The 20,786-nt window shown below is 55.3% G+C and overlaps 1 protein-coding gene across 2 annotated transcripts in view; it reads right to left on the reverse strand.

Annotated features, from left to right (window-relative positions):
* RAB11FIP3 (RAB11 family interacting protein 3) overlaps positions 1-19,567 on the reverse strand; it is a 71,788-nt gene extending 52,221 nt beyond the window's left edge. Inside the window, exon 1 of one of the 2 annotated variants that reach the window (XM_086760010.1) lies at positions 19,056-19,567. In XM_086760010.1, the coding sequence (XP_086616136.1) occupies positions 19,056-19,421 (366 nt within the window). In that variant the 5' untranslated portion in view covers positions 19,422-19,567. The remainder of the gene's footprint in view (positions 1-19,055) is intronic. The other variant, XM_086760011.1, reaches the window with a different exon arrangement.
* Positions 19,568-20,786: the final 1,219 nt, after the last annotated feature.

The following is a 20,786-nucleotide window of genomic DNA, read 5'->3' on the forward strand; positions in this document are numbered from 1 at the left end:
CTCTAAAGCGGTTTCGGTAAAGATCCGGCCACGACGGCACACGGGACGTGCCAGGCAGCTTCACTGGACCAAGGAGGGTTTCAAGTCCCCGCACCAATACCCCAGCAAATCCCACACCAGTGCTTATGCAAAAGAGCCAGGAGGAGCCAGGTGAGTATTTTGTTCAGGAAAGAGAGCCACCTATGTATTTAAATTAAGCTGTGGGCAGGGGAAAGGAGGGGAAATGTTTCTTAACACTTCATAACCCTGACGTCACGGGTGCAAACAAGCAAAGGCCACGCAGCTGATGAAGCTCAAGCCCATGATGGTACGTCTGTGCCGATTCAAACCTGCCTGTATTTGCTGAGCAGGCTTAAAAGGATCTCTGATCACTAAATAACCGACTGAGACAACGCTCCCATCACCAGACTGAGTGCGAGTGGCCGCTGACACTCAGAAGAGCTCACGAGACACAGAGGACAAGAACATCAGCAGTGCCTGCCTGGTCTCCTCAGCCCCTGCGAGACGCTGTGTCCTGCGGGCCAGCACTCAGCGTCTCCCAGCACCCGCAGCGACAGAGCCAGAGACACCGGAGGGGACATCCCCACCCAGTCCCTCCAGTGTCTGAATCCGTTTCCTCCACCTCCGGGGCTGCCAGCTCCAGAAACTCACTACCTGCTCCGTACAGGAGTGCCGCCTTCTAACTCTTCTGCACCTATTGGAAAAAAAACCCAAGCGTTATGGCTCAAATTGGTTTAGATTAGCAAATCTTAGCCGTTTTGAAGCGACAGATTTGTTGCTTTTAGCTGAGAAAAACTAATCTGCAAGAGTGGAACAGTTAACACCACACTCCTCTTAGCACAAAAGCAAAAGTTAACACTCGACCAAACTTCAGCGTAAAGCTAAACGCAGGCAGAGAAAAATGACAATCACAGGGAGGCTCCTTCTGGCCAGCAGGAAATATTCAAAATAAAGGTTTTGCTTAATGCCTGTGTTTGTAGCTGGCTATAAGCTCTTCTTGGAGAAGAGGGAGCAGCTAGAAATACAGAGCATTAAAGAGTCAGAGGATGAGGCGGCTTAAACAGCCGATACAAATCCTGGTGGGAAGCGAGAGGTTTAAACTACTTTAAGTCAATCTCCCTTCAGCTGAGCACAGACACAAGCCTGCAGAAGCAGAATCGGTGGCGAGAACTCCACGGGGCCCTGCTCGCCCCTGAGCCTGGACCCACGCTGGGAAGAGCTCCTGGCCCCAGTCCATAAGGAATTTCTCCTGGTAAGGGACGTGGAGAGGGAGGCAGACTGGGGAGGAGGTAGGTGGTCATCTGCCATCTCGACAACGGAGCAAGAGCTACTCACTTCTTCTGCAGTAAAGACCTCCGTGTGCGAGCAGGGTGTTCTGCCTTCCAAAATCAACACCCACCTCCAACACTCTTTGACCAAGCCACCTCCAAGTACGTACGCCAGCACCGTGCCGTGCTGCTGTACCGGCTGTTAACAGCTTCCCCGCTGTGGGGAGCACAGAAAGAGCTTCCTTGCTTCGATGCAGTGAGATAATTTCAGTAAGTGATGTCGAGCCTTGGCTAAGCCAACGGTGGAAACTCCAAATCCAAATTAACACAGAGGCTTGGCAGCCACACAATGAAAATTTCTGAGGGAGATGAAGGATTCCCCAGCTGCAAGTGGCCATGTTAAGCAGGCTGGATGAAAAGGAAGCTCCAGGCCTTTTCTCTTTACCTTCTTGATGCTCTATGTCTCCACCACGTAGCAGAAGGATTCAGCAGAATAAAATATCCACTGTGCTTGTTTTAAGCGCTGATCTCTGAAGGAAGCGAGGGCCGTGCTGGCCAGCTGACACTCTCCTTGTAACCCCTCAGCCTGCCACAAGCTTTCCTTCATATTCTGGCAGATACTGGGGCTGAAACAGCTTCCAAAAATAAGTTATTCTGAGGGGTGAAAGGAGGGTGGGAGATTTCTAGCGGCCACAGCAGTCAGACACCCCAACAAGAAGAGCCGGCAAAGCTCCTGCGGTCGTGCGGTATCTCACAGGGATGATGCTCCCAGCCTAGCTGCAGCCAGGGCCACGTCTCGCCCGCCACGCCACGCAAGCTAGTTATTTGAGGATACCACAGCGGGAGCGATAAGGCAGCATTTCCCTACTGCTTTACACCACACAGACTCCGGAAGCAAATCCAAAGGAGAGAAAGAGAAGAACTCAATACTGCCACATTCCTGACATAACATTCCCAAATGCTCAAGGCAGGCCAGCGAGCAGGCTGCTGCTCCCTCCAAGAATTTGTGCACCTGCAGTCTCACACACGCCGCAATCAGCAAAGGCAGATGCTTCTGCCGTGAAGTTGCTGCCTCCTTTCCTCAGAAAGGATTCGATGCGTGGTCTCAGCCTTCTGCGTAACACGACAAGCGCCAAGGGAAGTCACAGGAAACCGAGTGGAGATGAAGATCTGGTCTGCTTAACAGATGGCTTCTACTCTCAGGCCCCCAACGGGACCATCCACATGGATTATGTGCAAAAAGAACCTGGAGAGATGTTAGAAAGACACCAAGAGACTTGTCCAGATAAGGAACGGCATGGCAGAGACTTACCAAGAGTCTGGTCAAACTGGCTCGGCATGTTTCGGCCACTTGAGCCATCAACAGGGACAGACCAGCCCCTCCAGAAAAAAAAAAAAAAAACCCCACAAAAAACCTACAAAACCAGTAAACCCAGTTCAGATTCTGACTGAGTGACATTATTGTTGGCTGGGACTTGATTTTAGCCCCCCAAAAATCACACGAACCATTAACATAACCACCAGAGGAAAACCATCACCAGGGAAATTGTTGCCATACTGCTGATGCTGCCTGATGGCAGCAGCTACGCATGAGCAGCTCAAACCACGTTTGCATTTCACTTCAATAAACTATTTCTGCAGAGAGGCAAAGGTTTAGCCTGAAAAGCGAGCCTTGAGGCGCTGGGACGGGAACTCTGACCGGCACTGCTCAGCACGAGGGCGGGTTGGGTACCCCCACCTCAGGCAGGCATTCCAGCAACGAGGTTGCGGCGGGCAGAGAAAATACGCGGTCGCACGCGTACTTCCTGACCGGCTCCGGTTACCGGCCGCTGCGGCGGGCTGCACGCAGAAGGCCCCTCGATGGGAACGTGCGGTTGTCAGCAGGCTGCGAGGCACGGCCAGACCATCCTGCTGCAATGCTCAGGAGGAGCAGAGCTCAGCTATAGATGGATGAAAGAAGAACAGAGACACCTTGGGTCCTACCACCACCTCTTCCCAAACTATTTATCCATAGGAAATTTTTCTCTCCTCAACGGAATATTCCAGGAGACCAATACGTTGACAGGCCTTACGCTTGTCTCTTCACCTCCAGAAGAAACAGGAGCCTCTGTGGTCACATTTAAACACAGAGTGAGGCAGGACCAGGCACAGAAGTCTACAGCAGGTCGAGGGAGGTGATTCTCCCCCTCTACTCTGCCCTGGTGAGACCCCACCTGGAGTACTGTGTCCAGTTCTGGAGCCCCCAGCACAAGAAGGACATGGACCAGTTGGAGAAGGTCCAGAGGAGGGCCACGAAGATGATAAAAGGGGTGGAGCACCTCTCTTATGAGGACAGGCTGAGAGAGTTGGGGCTGTTCAGCCTGCAGAAGAGGAGGCTCCGGGGAGACCTGATAGTGGTCTTCCAGTACCTCAAGGGGGCCTACAAGAAAGATGGGGAAAGGCTGTTTAGTAGGGCCTGTTGCGATAGGATGAGAGGTAATGGTTTTAAAATAGAGGGGGGTAGATTTAGATTAGAAATTAGGAAAAAATTTTTTACGATGCGAGTTATAGAACACTGGAACAGATTGCCCAGAAAGGTGGTGGAGGCCCCATCTCTGGAAACGTTCAAGGCCAGGCTGGATGAGGCTCTGAGCAACCTGATCTAGTCAGGGATGTCCCTGCTCCTGGCAGGGGGGTTGGACTAGATGACCTTTGAAGGTCCCTTCCAACCCTAACCATTCTATGATTCTATGATTCTACAGCAGACAAGCTGCAGCTTCAGCTTCCAAAGAGCCGGGTTCCACCTGGTGCCTTTGAGCAAAGCCTACAGGAGGCAAGCAGCCAGCTCTTCCATGGGCAAGGACCCCGGCTACGCAGAAGCGGAACGAGTAACTGCAGCCTTTCACCATCTCTGCTAACAGGCCAGAAAGGTTTCCAAAACATTTACGGAGCTGTTTAATCAGCTTTGCATGATTAAGCACAGCGCACGCAGACATCGTTCCCCGCGCAGCTGGGCGTTCGGCTTGGAGGCGGACTCTAGACTATCACAAACAGAAAATAAAACTTCACTTTAATCCAACGCTGAGCTTTCTCCATCAGCCTCTACTTTTCTCCAGCTGGACCACACTGCCCTTTGCCGCCTGCACGCTCTGCTGCTTGGATCCCTGCCTGGCGTGGTGCAGGGCTCCGCGCTATGTTAAACATGCCCAAAGCCAGCCTTTATCTTCTGTTTAGCCTTCAAAAAAGTTGCCCAGACCGCATCCTCCGAAGTCTTTGGGTTGTAGCAGGGGTTGGTAGACAAGGACCCATTGGCAGGTGCCCGGCTGTTCCCGTTCGCGTACTTTGCTCTGCCAGGGCCTCCAAAAGGGACAATGCATGGGATGGCAGAATTACAGAATTACAGAATTATTATCAAGATTGGAAAAGACCTAAAAGATCATCCAGTCCAACCATCACCAATACTTCTCAGCTAAATCATATCCCTCAACACAACATCCAAACGTTTCTTGAACACCCCCATGGTCGGTGACTCCACCACCTCCCTGGGCAGTGCATTCCAGTGCCTGACCACCCTTTCCGAGAAGTAATATTTCCTAATGTCCAGCCTGAATCTCCCCTGGCGCAGCTTGAAACCATTGCCTCTAGTTCTATCACTGTCTACACGAGAGAAAAGGCCGACCCCTAGCTCACTACAACCTCCCTTCAGGAAGTTATAGAGAGCTATAAGGTCTCCCCTGAGCCTCCTCTTCTCCAGACTGAACAATCCCGGCTCCCTCAGCCGCTCCTCATAAGGCCTGTGCTCCAGACCCCTCACCAGCTTCGTAGCCCTCCTCTGAACGCGTTCCAGGGCCTCAATGTCTTTCTTGCAGTGAGGGGCCCAAAACTGAACACAGTACTCGAGGTGCGGCCTCACCAGTGCCGAGTACAGGGGGACAATTACCTCCCTGTTCCTGCTAGTAACACTGTTTTTGATGCAAGCCAGGATGCCGTTGGCCTTCTTGGCCACCCGGGCACACTGTCGGCTCATGCTCAGCCGAGCATCAATCAGTACCCCCAGGTCCGTTTCCTCCACGCAGTCCTCCAGCCACTCCGCCCCAAGCCTGTAGCGCTGCCTGGGGTTGTTGTGGCCAAAGTGCAGGACTCGGCATTTGGTCTTGTTGAACCTCATCCCGTTGGCTTCAGCCCAGCTCTCCAGCCTGTCCAGATCCCTCTGGAGGGCCTCGCTACCCCCAGGCAGATCCACACTCCCAGCCAATTTGGTGTCATCTGCGAACTTACTGAGGATGCACTCAATGCCCTCATCCAGATCATCAATAAAGATATTGAAGAGGACAGGCCCCAGCACCGACCCCTGGGGAACACCACTTGTGACCGGTAGCCAGCTGGATTTAACTCCATTCACCACCACTCTCTGAGCCCGGCCCTCCAGCCAGCTCCTTACCCAGCCAAGAGTGTACCCATCCAAGCCATGGGCTGCCAGCTTCTGCAGGAGAATACCGTGGGAGAGAGTGTCAAAGGCTTTGCTGAAGCAGGAGCAGACCCCTGCCAGCCAGCACACTTTCTTCACCCTGTTACAACCTGGGGAGTTTAAAACAAACCAGAGGAACAAAAGTGTCCCAAAAATCCAGTGGGTCTTGGAGCTTTCAACACAGGAAGCTCATTTACAGTGAATAACCAGGTCCTGACCAATTCTGGGTATACAGGGGCCCACCAAGTCTGCTTGGCTGAGACAGGACACAAAAATCCAGGCACCTCTCAGGTAACTCCAGCTACCCTCTTCCATGTGCAAGAAGCCCAAATCTGCTCTGAACATCTATCTTTGAGGGGAAAACAGTGTTGTAAGTCACGCAATCCTTCGATTCAAGCAGAGGGAAAGCCGGCCGCCGCACTGGTGTAGCTGCCAAACAGAGAGGATTTTCAGCTGGCGATGCTCTAAAGCTCAAGAGAGGGCTCACAGCAGATGCTCTCCTCTATGTTCAGCCAGGTCTTTGGCCTGAAGCGGAACTGAACAGAGCGAGTGCAATGCAAAAATCTCTCATGCTTATGCGAAGGTGGATGCAGCATCTTTACTCTCTGCATTTCACCCAAGGGTGTGAGCCAACACATTCGTTTGTTTGTAAAAACCCACTTTGTCTCACACGGCTAAACCCATCCTTTCAAGAAAAAAAAAACATTTTAAAATGCTAATTACAGAAGTCAGAGCAGTTGTATTTTTTTTAATCTTTGGGAAATGTGCACACATGCTGGAACTGCTGACCCTCCTGCAGCCAAATACCGGAGCAGCCGCACAACTCGCCAAAGACAGAGCCGTCCCCGTACAGCCGTTCGCTTTACGTTGCTGAATCAATGGGTTGCGCCGTGATCAGCTGAAATGAGCTGATCCCTGTTAATGCAGCGTTTGTCTGGGCTCAGACCGCATCCATCCCGCTCCCCGTGCCGGCTGCTGAGAGAGCGTTAACACCCTGACGCCGCGAACGGAATTTAACGTTGCTTCATGCGACACATCTCCCAGAACGCTGTAGTGATCCGAGCCACAGTCGCAGCAATCCCAAAGCCAGGAACACCCTTTCCAGTGCTTCGCTTCTGCGGCTTCATCAGCGTAAACAAGGAGGCTGAGTGGAAGGCGGATAACTCAGGATCGCACTGGCTCCAGCAGTGTTTACAGGAACCGGCTCCGTAATCTGTTACAGGATCTGGCGCTACAGAAAGCGGGCAGAACCTCAGAGCAGGTTTCTGTTCTGCTGCAATTACACCTAATTAACCAGCCTTTAAAACGCTGTCGAGGGGGCAGATCTCATTACAGGGAGAAGCAATGGTCAATTGTGAGTAAGCAGCGCAAGAGCTGTGTTATTTATTTCGCAAGCGGTGGCACTTCTCCAGGGCTGCTGCCAGCATGCTGCTCCCTGAGCCTTTCAGAAGCTCCAGGAGGAGAGCAGCAGGCAGATTTGTGCCTGGACAAGCCTCTGCCCACCATGAGCAACCCTTGGTGAAGACACTTTCCGCAACGTGCGTCCCCAGTCTTGGGTCCACATGGGTTCCCAGAAGCTTCAAGCTCCGCAGGGCCCTCTGCAATCAGTCTAGAACTTGAAACTAAGAATTGAGACATCTTTCTGAAAAGGAGACAAAGAAAAAGGTTCGGTCTGGCTTATTCTCATCTCTTCCTGCTACAGAAGAAATAATCCAACCTACTACATAAGGCAAAAGGGGAATAAGCCTGCTGTGTTTCTCCATCAGCTTGAGAGCATTTAAGGATCTAAAATGGGAGAGGGGTCACCCACAAACCAAGTGAGAGAAGCCCCAGCAGTTCAAACATCTCCTTTAAACAAATTGAGCAAGTTCCCCAAAGGGAACAAGCTCCCCTCCTTTCCTACCTGCCCAGGAAGATGATATCCTCATCGCTTAATTTTGTCCACTTGCCTAACAAATCCTCCTTCCTCCTATTTATCCAAGATAAAAGCTGCTCGGCACGCCATCGACTTTTTGAAGCACGTCACCTACTTCAGGCAGTTTCTACAGCAATCCTGCAGCCAGCCGGCTCTGGCTCTGAACCCTGAGGCACGATGCCACTCACCAGCCTCTCCCAGGGTCAGGAAATACCAGAGGAGAGAGGTATGAATACATAACCAACAGGAGATAATTCCCTCCCCAAACTATTACTTTTCCTTTTCGGAAGGAGAAGGAAGAAGTCTGCAAGTCAACAGTGAACCCAGAAGAAACCCAAAGGTGATGCAGAGGAGCAAGTCTCCCATATGCATCAGAGTGTGCAAAGGAAAAGATTTTCCTTCCAGTGCTCAAAATTCAACACGATGAAGAAAGAGAAGCCAGAATATGATTTAAAGAGCTGGTAACAAAAAAAGCCTGAAGACCCAGACCCTTCCTGCCCGCCCTCACAAGGAACCAGAACACATCCATTCACGCAGCCAGACCCCCGGCGCGTAGCGTGGAGCTGAACCGCAGGATGTCTTCTCCAGCCCAGATCACCCATGTTCAGCAGTTTTGGGTTTTTACCTGCTGGCTGAAATTCCTCTGAGCTGTACGGGCGGGAGTACAGGACCTGTTTGGACTATGCCTACCAGCTCCAAGGCCAGCAACCTCAACACCTCTGCGCTCCTCACAGCTCCAGGAGGCTCGCGCTGGCGTATTTTTGTGTTCTCAAACATCAGGTATGGCTATTTCCAAGTTGTCCATCAATTGTTGTCACCGAAGCATAAAAACGTATTTAAAGAAACAACTTCAAGGATGGCTTGAAAACATTAAGAGGAACATAAGTTACCCTGAAATGGTTTTATCCAAATTCAATTGCATTCCTCTCAAGTGTTCCAGATTTCCTGCCACTATCTAAATGCTCAAAGGCTCCAGTGACGCTCTACTACAAACACATCCATTTGTTTAATGACATTTGAAAAGCGCTCTTCCTCCACCCTCCAAAACATCAAAACATTGAAGGCTTTTGTTTTCGGCTTTTGTTCCTCTAATGACACAGGAAACCTGTTCTCACCCTTCCAAACATACAGCTCAGAGGCAGGAGACTGGATCAGGAAGAAAAGAACATAAAATGAGTGCTAGGTGACTTCTTACATAAAACACACACCTCAATGTAGGCTGGAGACATCCCGGGGGAAGAGCCAAGCGCCACAACCGAAGCCACCTCCAGCTCGAGGCGGGATGGCTGCGTCCTGCCGAAGTGCGGAACTGGGGCAGGAAGCCTAGGTAGGACTTCAGAGCCGAGCCGAACAGACAAAATGCAACTCAATAAAACATGCCAGGAGGTCACACTGATGACACGGCACTGTAATGCTCACCGTTTCACAGCGGCCGGTCTAGTTCCACGCAAAGCCCCCTGCAACAAACTCGGGTATTTCTGCGATGGCGGCTGTTTGCTTACAGAACCGTGTCCAGGCTCGTAAAGCCAGGGCAGCAGCTTTTGTACGTGCTATCATCTCTAAAGCAAGACCATCAGAACCAGAAATGGGGGAAATCTCGTACTGCCAGCGCACAAACAAGCAAACCACGAAAGCAGGGGGCAGGGAATTGCACCTCCCCACCCGCAGAGGCTGGGAATTTGGTGAGCATGAGAAGCCTCTCAAGCTGCAGAGGCGATGCCCAGGCGAGCGCAAGGCACGAGCGCGTCCCCGGCCAGGCAGCTCAACGCCAGAGAGCCCAGCGCGAGAGAACGAACTCACCTTTCCCTGCCAGACCAAGCCCACCACGCTCTCAAAAATAAGTTTGTCATAATACAAGTCAGCGCAATTCAGAGACCACCAGCAAAGCATAAAGACTCATTTCTTCTTCAGACCACTTCAAATTATTTCCCTGCTTTTGGCAGCCTGTCGTGCAGCCCTCGGAAAGGGCTGCGTGTGCAAAGGGAAGTGCACAGAGCAGATGTGCCAGAGGAGGGAAAGCCCAGAATGGTTTCTGGGCTCAGAGGAGAAGGGAGAAGAGGCTGCGATGCTGCGCATAGCTTGGGAAGGACGTCAGGGTGCGATTGCAAGCACTGGGCGTACAAGCCTCACCACAACAAAAAAAAAACCCTGCCCATGACAACGTTAATGCTTCTTCAGCAGCCACCGCGCCCAGCAGCCATCAGCTCCTCCAAGCCAAGGAGCAGCAGGAGCTCTGGATTTTGCTCCCCGTGCTCTACTCCGGCTTTGCAGGTCTCTGCCAGGCTGGCACCCACATCACCGGCCCTTCGCAGGGGACCTGCCGCTGGGCTTTCAGTCCTGCCTCTCCCACCGGCATCCCTCCTGCATCCGCCACGCTGCCCGCGCTGCCAGCCCGCCCCCACAGTGCCACCGAGGGACGGCTGCTCCACGGAGCCTGAAGAGGTGCAGCACCAACTCCGAGAGCACGCCAAGCTCTCCAGCATCTCCCTTGGATCTTTCAGGGCGAGCAGCCTCCACGAGCCTTCCTTCTGCTCTCTGCATCCCTCTGCTGCGCTCCTGCCAGCACGACAGTCCCGCAGCTCCAAGTAGCCAAGAGGGGATTAGCTAGTTGCTGCATCCATTTAGCAGGCCTAGGAAAAAAAATTCCACAAGGATATCCAAATTTTCTTTCCCCCCAAGCTGTAATCTCCTCACACACGCACAGGGCGAAGAATTGCCACTCCCCTGGAAAAAAATAAGGAATGTGGCCGTGCAAGAGGGAGGCAACAGAGGCCTTTTAATCCCTCTGCAGCCGAAGGCGGCAGCGAAAGCCACAAGCTCCTGATCAGCTTTTAAAGCCAAGGTGGAACCGAACGTTACTTTCCCATTAGCAGTTTCACTTCCAGCCCAGCTGTACTTTCCCCAGGCAGGAGCAGGGCCTCCCAGGCAGCCCCTCGTTTCATCCCGCATTCGCTCAGGACCACAGAACCGCGGAGCGGCCGCAAGGATCCTGCTCTGCACTGGGCCCCAGGCCCCGCTGCAGCAAATGCTCCCCGTTTATTTCCTGCCCTGGACAGCTTCTGTTCTCTCCAAACACTGTTGGTTTGCGCTCCTTTTCCCTCCTGCACATTCTGCTCGAGCCCAGTTTCCTATTGGACTGGGATGGATTTTCCACAGTGCTGTCGGCAGCTGGCTCCGCCGAGCCCTGCCAGATCCCACAGCTCCCAGCACCAGGCCCTCTCCCTTCAGTTTTACTCCTTCTCAGGGGAGAGGAGCAAAGCAGGAGCAGCCCGGCGTTCTGCAAGCTGAAAACCTCTTCCAGAAGCAGCAGCGAGTCAAACCCAACGTAATGCTACTGCCGTTTCATCAAGGGATGTTGTAGCAGAGGGAACAGTAGCTCTTTTTTTCCTGAAGAGCCACAATGTATTATTAAAAAAAAATAAATATCAGAAGACTACGATGCCGCTCGCAACCTAACAGAGGGACATTCAGCCTGCGAACAAAAGCCTGGCCGCCAGCTGCAGCCAGCCCTTGTCACACGGAGAGCAGCGCTGCTCTCCCCGTACAGCACCACGGGACATCCCCAGAGCTGCCACCGTCCCACACCAGGACCCCGGCAGCCTCCACACACCGGAGCTGGGACCATAGAGGCACTGCCAAAATCGGTGTTGTTTAAGCAAGCACTCAATTTTGCATCAGATACCAACTGCCACCTGATTGCTGGCTTCAGCGTAACGAGTCGCCTCAAACACGATAACACGTGGCGAGTAAATTCAGCAGTTTGGTATCGCTGGTGTTTCCTTCTATTGCAAAGGTTTTTTTTGCTTTTACAACATAAGAAGTTGGACGGGGAGAAGCTGCACTCGGAGCACACCAAGCAGCCTCCACGTGTCTGCTTTCAGAGCAGCTTTCTCTCTAGAGAGGGGAAAGACCCCGACCAAAAGCCATGCTAAAGCAGGGATCGGCCCCAGGACGTCGCAGCCGAAAGGAAGCCTCAGAGCCAGACCCGCAGCTCACCGGGGCTCTCGCTTTCATTGAGAAAAACCCCAGCCCAGCCCCAAAACCGCAACGGCGGCGCACTGCAGAAGTAAGTACCTGCTGCCACTTAACATCGATCTGAGCTCTGCTCAGACTCACTTTCAGCCCGCTGTCCCCCTGCGGACCGTTAATAATTTGCTCCCTGCCATGCACCGACTCCATCAGAGACTCTGAAGAAGGGAAAACCTCCTCACGAGCCAAAGTTTAGGAAGACAAGACAATTTCTGCCCAACTCAGAGCAATGCCGAAAGCCCAAGCTGGCATTTCCGCTGCCTCATTAATCCTTGACGCTATTCCTTGGGCTCTGATGTTTTGCGTTCCCAAACCAAGGTTAAAGCCAGGCACTGCTGCTGTCAGCCGACGCATGTGGAGGATGAGCTCCCTTTGAGCCTGCAGGTATTCCAGAATCTTCCTACTGTCAGAAACACACAAAGATATTAAGAAACAGTGATTTTTGCGCTCTGTGAAATCCATGATGTCTCTCCAGCTGCGTTCCATTAAAGCCGTGTCTCCGCCGGGAAGCCTCAGACCTGGATCTACAGCTCAGCAGCACTGGCGGCAAGCATCAGCCTTCAGCAGCGTCCCACGCGTCCTTCGTCATCGTCGCGCAGCCCGGCCACACGTGCTGCCTCCACCTGTGTCCCCAGCTGCGCACCGGCCATCGCAGCCCCGCTGCTGCCAGCGCCGCCACAGCGCAGACCTCCTCCGGACAGGAGCATCCTGCTAAAGATCAAGGTGAAAGGGGAATGAAAGATGCAACGGTTTTAAAACTGGAAAATGAAGATGGAAAGGAGCTTTGGAGGGGGGTTGCTGGGCTCGAACGACTAGAGAAGCATGACTGTCTCGCAGACTTGGTCTGGCTGGGTAAGCAAACAGCTGTACCGCAGATGTCGCGAAAAAGCACCGTCAGAACAGCTCCAGGCAGCTTAACGCAGCACCCAGAGTACGCAGAACGGTCTGGGAGGAGGCGGCAACGCTGTCGGCACGTGGGAGCCCAGGAGCCATGTAAAGTACAAAACGCCCCGCTCCCCACGGACAAACTCCCTGTCTGTGTCAGCAGGCACAGTTCACAACGCGAACGCGGCAGCAGGACCTCAGATCGCTCCCTAATCCCGTTCATCCCCGCGAACGCGCCCTCCTGCCAAGCGACGCGCTGGACGCGATGACTCGGATGGCATTTTACGCTTCAAGTTTTTGGAGCTCGCTTTCTGCCGCGGCCCTAACCGGCACCGCGCTGCCCTGACCGCAGCACGCCCGATAAAACGTGCTGCTCTGGAGGAAAAGCTCACCAGAACCAGTCTGGCAGCACCGTACCCACCTTTTCCACGGTGTTTGGATTCAAACAAGCGGAGGGAAAGGCTGGCATTGCTCACGCGGAAGAACCAGTCCTGTGCCCCACACCAGAAACCCGGGTGGGATGTGAAAAGGATGGAATGAGGCGGGAGAAATAGGGAGAGGCAAGCTGCCTGCTCTCACCGGGAGCGTACCAGTAGCTTTCCAGTGCTGATGGTCCCAGGGGAAGGGGCAAGCCAAGGGCGGCCCACCTGGCCAAGCAGGGCCATCGGCTGCGGCTAATGGGAAGAAAGTCAAAACAAGAATAAAACCGAGATAAATTATGTGGGCAATTGTTATAATGACTATCAATTAGTGGCTGCATTGAGTTACACAACGATATACGCAACTCCGAAACGCTTTGAGCGCGTTCAGCTGCGAGCAACACCAGGTCAAAATGCCTCTGCCAGAGCCCCATCACCGCGCTGCGGTGCGGTGTCATATTCCAGTCAGTTAATTACGATGGCCTCAATTTCAATTTTATTAGTCACGGCCTCAGAAAACATCTTCCTCCTGAGAAGGGAGAAAGCCTCTCGTGAACCCAGCTCTGTCTCAGAGAGCTGCCCCACGCAGGGCGGCAAACGTTAAGCAAAACTTTGGAAGGATTTTTATTGCATTAAAAAACAACCCTAGGGAAAAGTCCTTGCAAACACTTTTAACAAATAATTTAAACTAACAAAAAAAAAAATCCTGAAAACTTTTAGGTCCTTTTTACCTGCTAGGGCTCCTGAGCCAGCCTTCAGCCACTCTCACCCAGTATAAACTGGCCTCGCAGCTGGGGTTACTGGGTGCCGCCTCCACACCCCGCTTCCCTGGAAATCCCGTGTTTGCCTCCTTGCCCGCAGCATTTGCTAACGCTACAAAGGTGGCACTGATGCTTTTCCTTCTTCTGGGAAGCAGGGCGAGGGAGCATTTCTTTATTTGCTGAAACGATCTCAAATTCCAGGGGAACACAGCTAAGTTTTACCAAAATGGGCAATTAAAATAAACCCACACCCCGCTCAGCAACAGCCGTATTCTCCATCTAAAGGAGAAATGAGGAATAAAAAGGTTTCTCAAATAAACCGGTAGCTGGGATAAAATTACCACCGCCGCCCTCCCGCCAGCCGGCGCAGACAAACGATGCCTTTGAGCATTCACGGCCCCGCCAGCCCTGATCCAGCCCGGGATAAGCCATCAATCTGATTACGACCGCAAACGTGAGTATGAAACACAGCACCAAACCCATCTGTTTGTGGCACGATCCGCTCCTAACCCTGCCCAGCCGCTCCGGCAAGCGACGCCGTGAAGGAGTTTAAAGGCAGAACTTAGCAGGAGAAGCAAAAACCCAGGAGCGCAGGAATCAAATATTTATTGGAGTCTTCAGGACGTTTACCAATGAATAAACTTCTTTGCAAATTCCATTTTCAGCTAACCGGCAGCAACTTCGCCTAAAATACATGGCGTTAAAATCCGTTGGCTTGGAAGCGTCTTCCTCTCAGAGGGAGAAAGAAAAATCCCCCATCTCCGATCAAAACCCCCGAAAGGTACAGCAGCAGCACAGGTGGAGGCAATTTAAGCGTCACTGACATTTACACAGCCTGCAAATCCAAGCAGGATACTTTCAGAAGTATTTCCTCTGCTCAAAGGGTGCAAGAACCCTCCAAAAATTCCAGAAAAATAATTGAGGTTGCCTCATGACAGAGATCCAAGCTATCAGATTTCACAGGGAAGTGGGAGAAGAGCAAGGGGAAGAGGGAGGGCGTCCAAGATCAGATGCAGTATCAGCAGCTCCACGAGAGGACTGCTCTGGAGGTAAGAAGCATTTGATCCAGGGTCTGTGGGTCTCAAGGGATCCATCAGAGGTGAGCAGGGAAAGCAAACCTGGATTCACCGGGGGAACCGCTAAAAAGCTGTAGTTTGACGGTATCCAGACTTCATTCCAGAAAGTAACTGCCAAATCTTGCAGATTGTTCGGTTTAAAAATAAAAACAAACCCCACGGTTCCCCGCAGCCGCTGTCTGGAGTGATAGCTGCTGTCCCCAAAATGTGATTTCCTCTGCAGCACCCAGCTCAGGCCGGGCACCTCGTCAGGAGAAGCTGGAAAGGTGGAGCAAGGTCAGGAAAGCACAACAAACCTGATAAAAAGGTTCAGAAATCACGCAAGGAAAAGTTAAAAGCTGAATGCGGAGAGCTCAGCGGAGGGTTAGCTGGCGGGGAGCAGGGCAAGGCTGGCAGTCAAGGACAGATATGTGAGGGACGTAAATGTTAAAGGAAGCAAAACAGAGCACACCGAAATAAAGCTCGAACTCATCAACAAGAGAGAAATAAAAATTAAAAAAAAAAAAAAAAAAAAAAGGGTGAAGATCTGTGTCAGAGCACAGAGGGCAGAGATGCCGTAGAGCTTGGAGTGTTTGAAAATAGGTCTGACAAACTCCGGGGCTTCTCTTAATTGAGCAGAGGCAGCGAGATTGTGTGGTGCAGGAGGCTTTTCCACCTCCAGTTGTCTTTTTATATCAAAACAAAACAAAAGGAGAAAAAACCCAAGACATCAGCAGGATAGTTTCTCCTCGTGCCTTACAAACACTCCGCCCCGCCGCGACCCCGCGTTTCCAGCTAGAAACAAACCCAGTGAGAAAAGGCTCGGCCTCTGTCACGGCAACCGGGCAGACGCGGCGCAACTGTGCAGCAGGGAAGGCAAATTCTGTATCTGCCGCGTTAAAAATATTGCACAACGGCCTCAGATTCTGTATAACCCACGGAACGGCAAGATACAATCCCCTCGCTCCACAAGGCGACGTAAAAAGTTACGCAAAGCGTGCCCCTGCCTCCCAGCTCGCTGCCTACAGCAACCTCACCCCGCTCTTCCATACCGGCCAGCGGGAATCCCTTCTGCTGCACGGCAGCAGGATAAAGGGGAGGGAAAAGAGGCAACAAAAACACACCGCTGTCATAAACGGCCTCGCGCTCCGTGAGCGAGCAGCCCAGAGGTTTCCCGTGCAAAGCCAAGCCATCCTCAAGACCTTTTCCCCTCCCGCCATCTTGTTTACACGCCCGCCGAGCGTGTAACGGGCTCTGGCAAGCCTTCCAAGCGGCACAACAGTCCCGGCTGACAGGCAGCCACCGATCGCACCAACCCCCCTCATCACGCAGAGGGGAAAAAATAAAAAAAAATCATAACGGGAATTCACAGTCATGTCATTTTTATGGAATAAATGCCAGTTGGTCTCTTTCCTTTGACATTTAGCTAATAATTGTTTCAGCCAAATAATCCGAGGGCGCTGAGCTCAGAAGCCCAGAAAGGCCTCGGGGTGTTTCACCAAACACTGAAGACGACACTCGCAGCCCTCCAGCTCCCCGGTCCGTGTGGTTACACACACACGCTGCCCGCAGCCCTCGCACCGCCCTGAGCCCTCCGATGAATCAGCCGGCTGCCACGACTTGCCGTGCTTAAATTTAGCAACGTGTTCCACCGCCACCCCGAGCATACCTTCCACGCATCCACTCCCGTGGGCAGATGCCAGGAGGAAGGAGGGGGAGAAGAAAAGGAAGCCGTACCTCTTCCTCTTGAGAGGGACAGTAAGAGGAGTGGAATTTGCTCCTGCCGACTGCTGCCCGATCCCTTCGGGAGCCATCAAACCCTGGAACCTCTCCTGCAAGCTTCCCAGTTTCAGCTGTAATTATGGCCTTTGTTTACATCCTGAAGTTTCTCTTAGTAACCGTACCACCCTTTTACCCCCCGGTGATGTTCCTCTTCTTTAACTTTCACCTGAGCTGGATTTCCATTTTTCAAAAAGCCCCCCAGTCACATCTGCCTAAAACAAAACAGGTCAAGAAACTCCCCCAGAACTCCTCCCTTTATTACTCCGCACATCCGCTGGGAGCTTAGACTGCACCGTCGCCCCTTCCCCTCCCCGCTCAGCGTGCCTCCTTGCTTTTCCACGCCGCAGGCTGGCAGCGAGTCCTCCCGCACGCAGAGGCGTTGCAAACATTACTTTTTCTCTTCCGGCATGCCTCTGTAAAAGGCAGCGGGCTGCGTTCCCCGGGGTGCCCGTTACCTGTTGGCTCAGCCGTCGTCACATCAACCTCACCCGGGGGTTCAGCACTTGCTGTACCGAGAGACAGCTGTTCTGCGCGCCCAGAGCTCGCTGACAAGGCTCTTGCTGAAGATAAATGTATCTAAAAAGCACGATGTGTTTCAGCATGGACAGCATGACCGGTGGCTGCGCTCAGCGGGAAGGAAGAAGCGACAAAAAGGCCGCAGACAGCCCCTTCCAAGCCCGGTCCATACTTACCGACAGCTTTTAGCGGCACAAAACCTCCCCAGACGCCCTGCTTTGTTTAGGACAGACCTTACCGGCTCACGACCGCTCCCCAGGCCAAGATCTCAAAGCACTTTACAGGCTTATGGTTGCACCCTCAAAGCTCTGGCCCTGTCAGAGTGAAGGCACAAGGCGCTGCGCGGGGCCAGAGCGCCCAGCCCGGGCTCAGCTGGCACGAACAGAACGCCAGCCCCACCTGCCACGTCCCCCGCCACGCACACGCGCTCTGCCTGCCCCGATTTCCCACGCAGTTGGGCTGCTCCATACCCACCGCGCAGGGAGAGGCATGCTGAGGACGTCCCCCAGTAAGCTTCCACTGCGCCCCGAAGCGACGGCCATCGCACATGGGGGTCAGCCAGCCCCCGCAGAGCGACTCGCCCGCCGCTGCGAACGGAACACCTGCTCCTGCTTTCTCCGTCGGCGACACAGCACACAGCGGCACAGCGCGCCTGGACCGCAGCGGGAAGATGCAAGCCGGAGGCTTTACGCCGAATAAAGCTTCTCTCGGCCAGCGGACGCAGCAGCGCGTTGCCAAGCTGATCTGGTAACTACCCCCTGGTGCCATGACGCTACCTGGTTAACCAGGCAATGGGGCGGCGAGCGACGCCGTCTGCACGCAGAATGCCCCTTATCAGCAACGATCTGACAAAGAAGTTGCATATCTCCACTTCCCGGAGGTATTTTCTAAAAGGAATGCCTCTGTTTTATCTTTACGAGGTGTTTTTACCATAAGGACAGAGATAAAAAACCCTCGTCCACCAAAACACTCCTTCACACACGATGATTTGCTTTGTCATGCCACTTAATACATCCACGGCAGCTACAGCGAGAGAATTACGGCAGATCTCCTGGGAGAGCACGCAGAAACTTCATAACAATACCTCCACACCTTAAAAAATAAATTATTTTTTCATGTAGCAATGCCAGCACAGGCCGACGTACAAAACCGTCAACAAATTCCTTTCCATCCCCTGGTGCACTGCTCGAGCTCTCTCCATTTTGGGTCATACCAGGCAGCTTCAAATTACATCGCATCTGATCTGCTGCAAGGAAACGCAAGCTCGCCATGGTACAAAGCAGCGGGAAGGAGGGGGAAAAAAAAAAACAAAAACGCATTCGGGATTGTCAAACCCGAGAGAAGCGAGCTACTCCGTACCCAGCGCGGTGCCGGCCAGCCCATGCGGGGCAAGGAGCGGCTTGAGATCCCAGGATCTCGCTGCCGCGATCTCGCTGCTGGTCCCTCAAGTGCCACTCAGACAAACCCAAACGCGTTATCGACGGAGAACAAAGAGAGGGGACGCAGGCTCCCAGCAGCACTGCCGAGACGCTCTGCTCCCAGCGGGTCAGGACCGGGAAAACCTGAGCTGCAGGCTCCCTCCGTACCTCCTGCGTCCATTTACGCCCAGGCGTGCCCTTCACCCGGGACAACCCGGAGGCCAGCAGTGCGTTCGCTGCCCTCGCTCATGCCAAAAGCTCTTCCGAGGGCTGCCGTCGTTGGCACGAGCCACCTCCGCTCCTCGCTCCTCCGGCAGAGAGGGGACCACCGAAGGCCCAGTATGGAGGCTCCCCGCTGGGTTACGCCAAGCGGGTGCTCCCCACCGCCTCACCTCACACGCCCCGGCCCCACGGCTCCTTCCCTAGGGGGCGCGGAGCCCCCGGACGCGAGGCGGGAAGCGTCGGGAAGGTGCGAGGGGAGGCCCGAGGCCCGACGGGGCCCACTCAGGCCTTGCAGGGCCGCGGGTGGGCACAGGCCCGGTGCCGCCGCCGGCCCTCACCTGCTCGGCGCCGTAGGCCGTGGCGAACTGGACGAACTCCTCCATGCGCACGAAGCCATCGCCGTCGCGGTCCAGGGCGTCGAAGACGGGGCGGAGGCGCGGTTCTTCCTCCTCCTCTTCCTCCAGTCGGACCAGGGGCTCGGCGGGGCCCTCCGGGGTCGGACAGCCCCCCTGCTCCGGCAGGGACCACGGCGGCGGCCCCGGGGTGGGCTCGGCGGCCTCAGGTGCCCAGAGGACCGGCTCCAGCTCCAGGCCCGGCTCCGGTTCCAGTTCCAGCTCCAGCTCCGGTCCCGGTCCCGGCCCGTCCGGCCGCGGCCCCCGGGGGAGCGGGGGCTCGGGCACGGCCGCCGGCGGATGCGGCTCCATTTTCACCGGCGGCGCTCAGCGCCCGCCGCCGCCCGCCCCGCCGCTGCTGCCCGGCGGCCATGCCCCGCCGCCATCACCCCCCCCGCCCCCCGCACCCCCGCCTCACATCGGTGCCGGCAGCGGTGCGGCGATGCCGGTGCGGTCCCAGCGGTAACTCCGCCCGTTCCCGGGCACACCGGCTTTGTGCGAGGCGGTGTCGGCCCCGCCGCCCCGCCCCGCCCCGCCCGGGAGCGGCGGCTCCGAGCGCCGGGGTGGGGGGGGGGGGGACGGGGGGACACGCGGTTCCTCCCCGCGGCCGCGGGAGTTGCGGGGTGGGGGGGGGGGGCGGGTGGAGGCGGCGGCGCCGAGAAACAAGCCCGCCCGCCCGCGCCGCCGCTGCGGGGCAGCCCGCGGCCAACCGCTAGATCCAAGCCGGTAGCCGCCGCAGTAGCCGGGGCGCTGACGTCACTGGCCTGCCAGTGCGGCGCGAGGCCGCACGGAGGCCCCGCCCCCTTCCCTCGCCCCGGCTGGGGCGCGGCGTGGGGCGGGGCCACGCGGCGTGGGAGCGTGGCGTGGCGGAGCGGGGCGGGGGCGGGACCGAGCAGGGGGGAGCCGCCGTGACCCGGGCCCCACGCACCCCACGGCGGGGGCACCCAGCACCGGGGAGCCGCCGTGACCTGGGCCCCACGCACCCCACGGCGGGGGCACCCAGCACCGGGGAGCCACCGTGACCCGGGCCCCACGGCGGGGGCACCCAGGACCGGGGAACCGCAGTGACCCAAACCCCACGGGGGGGGGCGCTCGGCACCGGGGAACTAACGTGACCCGGGCCCCACGGGGGGGGGGGGGGGCGGTGCTCAGCACCGGGGAACTAACGTGACCTGGGCCCCACGCACCCCACGGCGGGGACACCCAGCACCGGGGAGCCACCGTGAGCCAAACCCCACGGATGGGGGGTCACCGTACACCAGGGAACCACCGGGACCCGGGCCCCACGCACCCCACGGAGGGCTCACCCTGCACCAGCCCCCACGCACCCCACCAGCCGCCCCTTGGACCCCCGCTCAGCCAGCGCGGCCACCAGTAACGGGCACGGACCCACGGATTTTCATCGACGCCTCCAGCGCCCGGCTTCATCCTCACCGAACGGTGTGGCACCCACGCCAGCCGGGCCACGAGCCCTGCTCAGCACCGAGCCCGGAGCAAGCGTGGCAGGGCGGAAGCCTCACCTCGCTCCCAGCACACCTCCCCGAGCTCCCGGCAGTCGGAGCGCAGGCGAGCAGACGCTAAGCGTTGCGGCTCAGGGTGGAAGTTCTTTATTCCTGGCCTGGAGGAAGGAGCACAACCTGGCAAGTCTACAATCGAGTAGGAAACGCAATCAAGTAG

The sequence above is a fragment of the Chlamydotis macqueenii genome, chromosome 15 (assembly GCF_036417535.1).
Source record: "Chlamydotis macqueenii isolate bChlMac1 chromosome 15, bChlMac1.mat, whole genome shotgun sequence".
Classification (NCBI taxonomy): Eukaryota; Metazoa; Chordata; class Aves; order Otidiformes; family Otididae; genus Chlamydotis; species Chlamydotis macqueenii.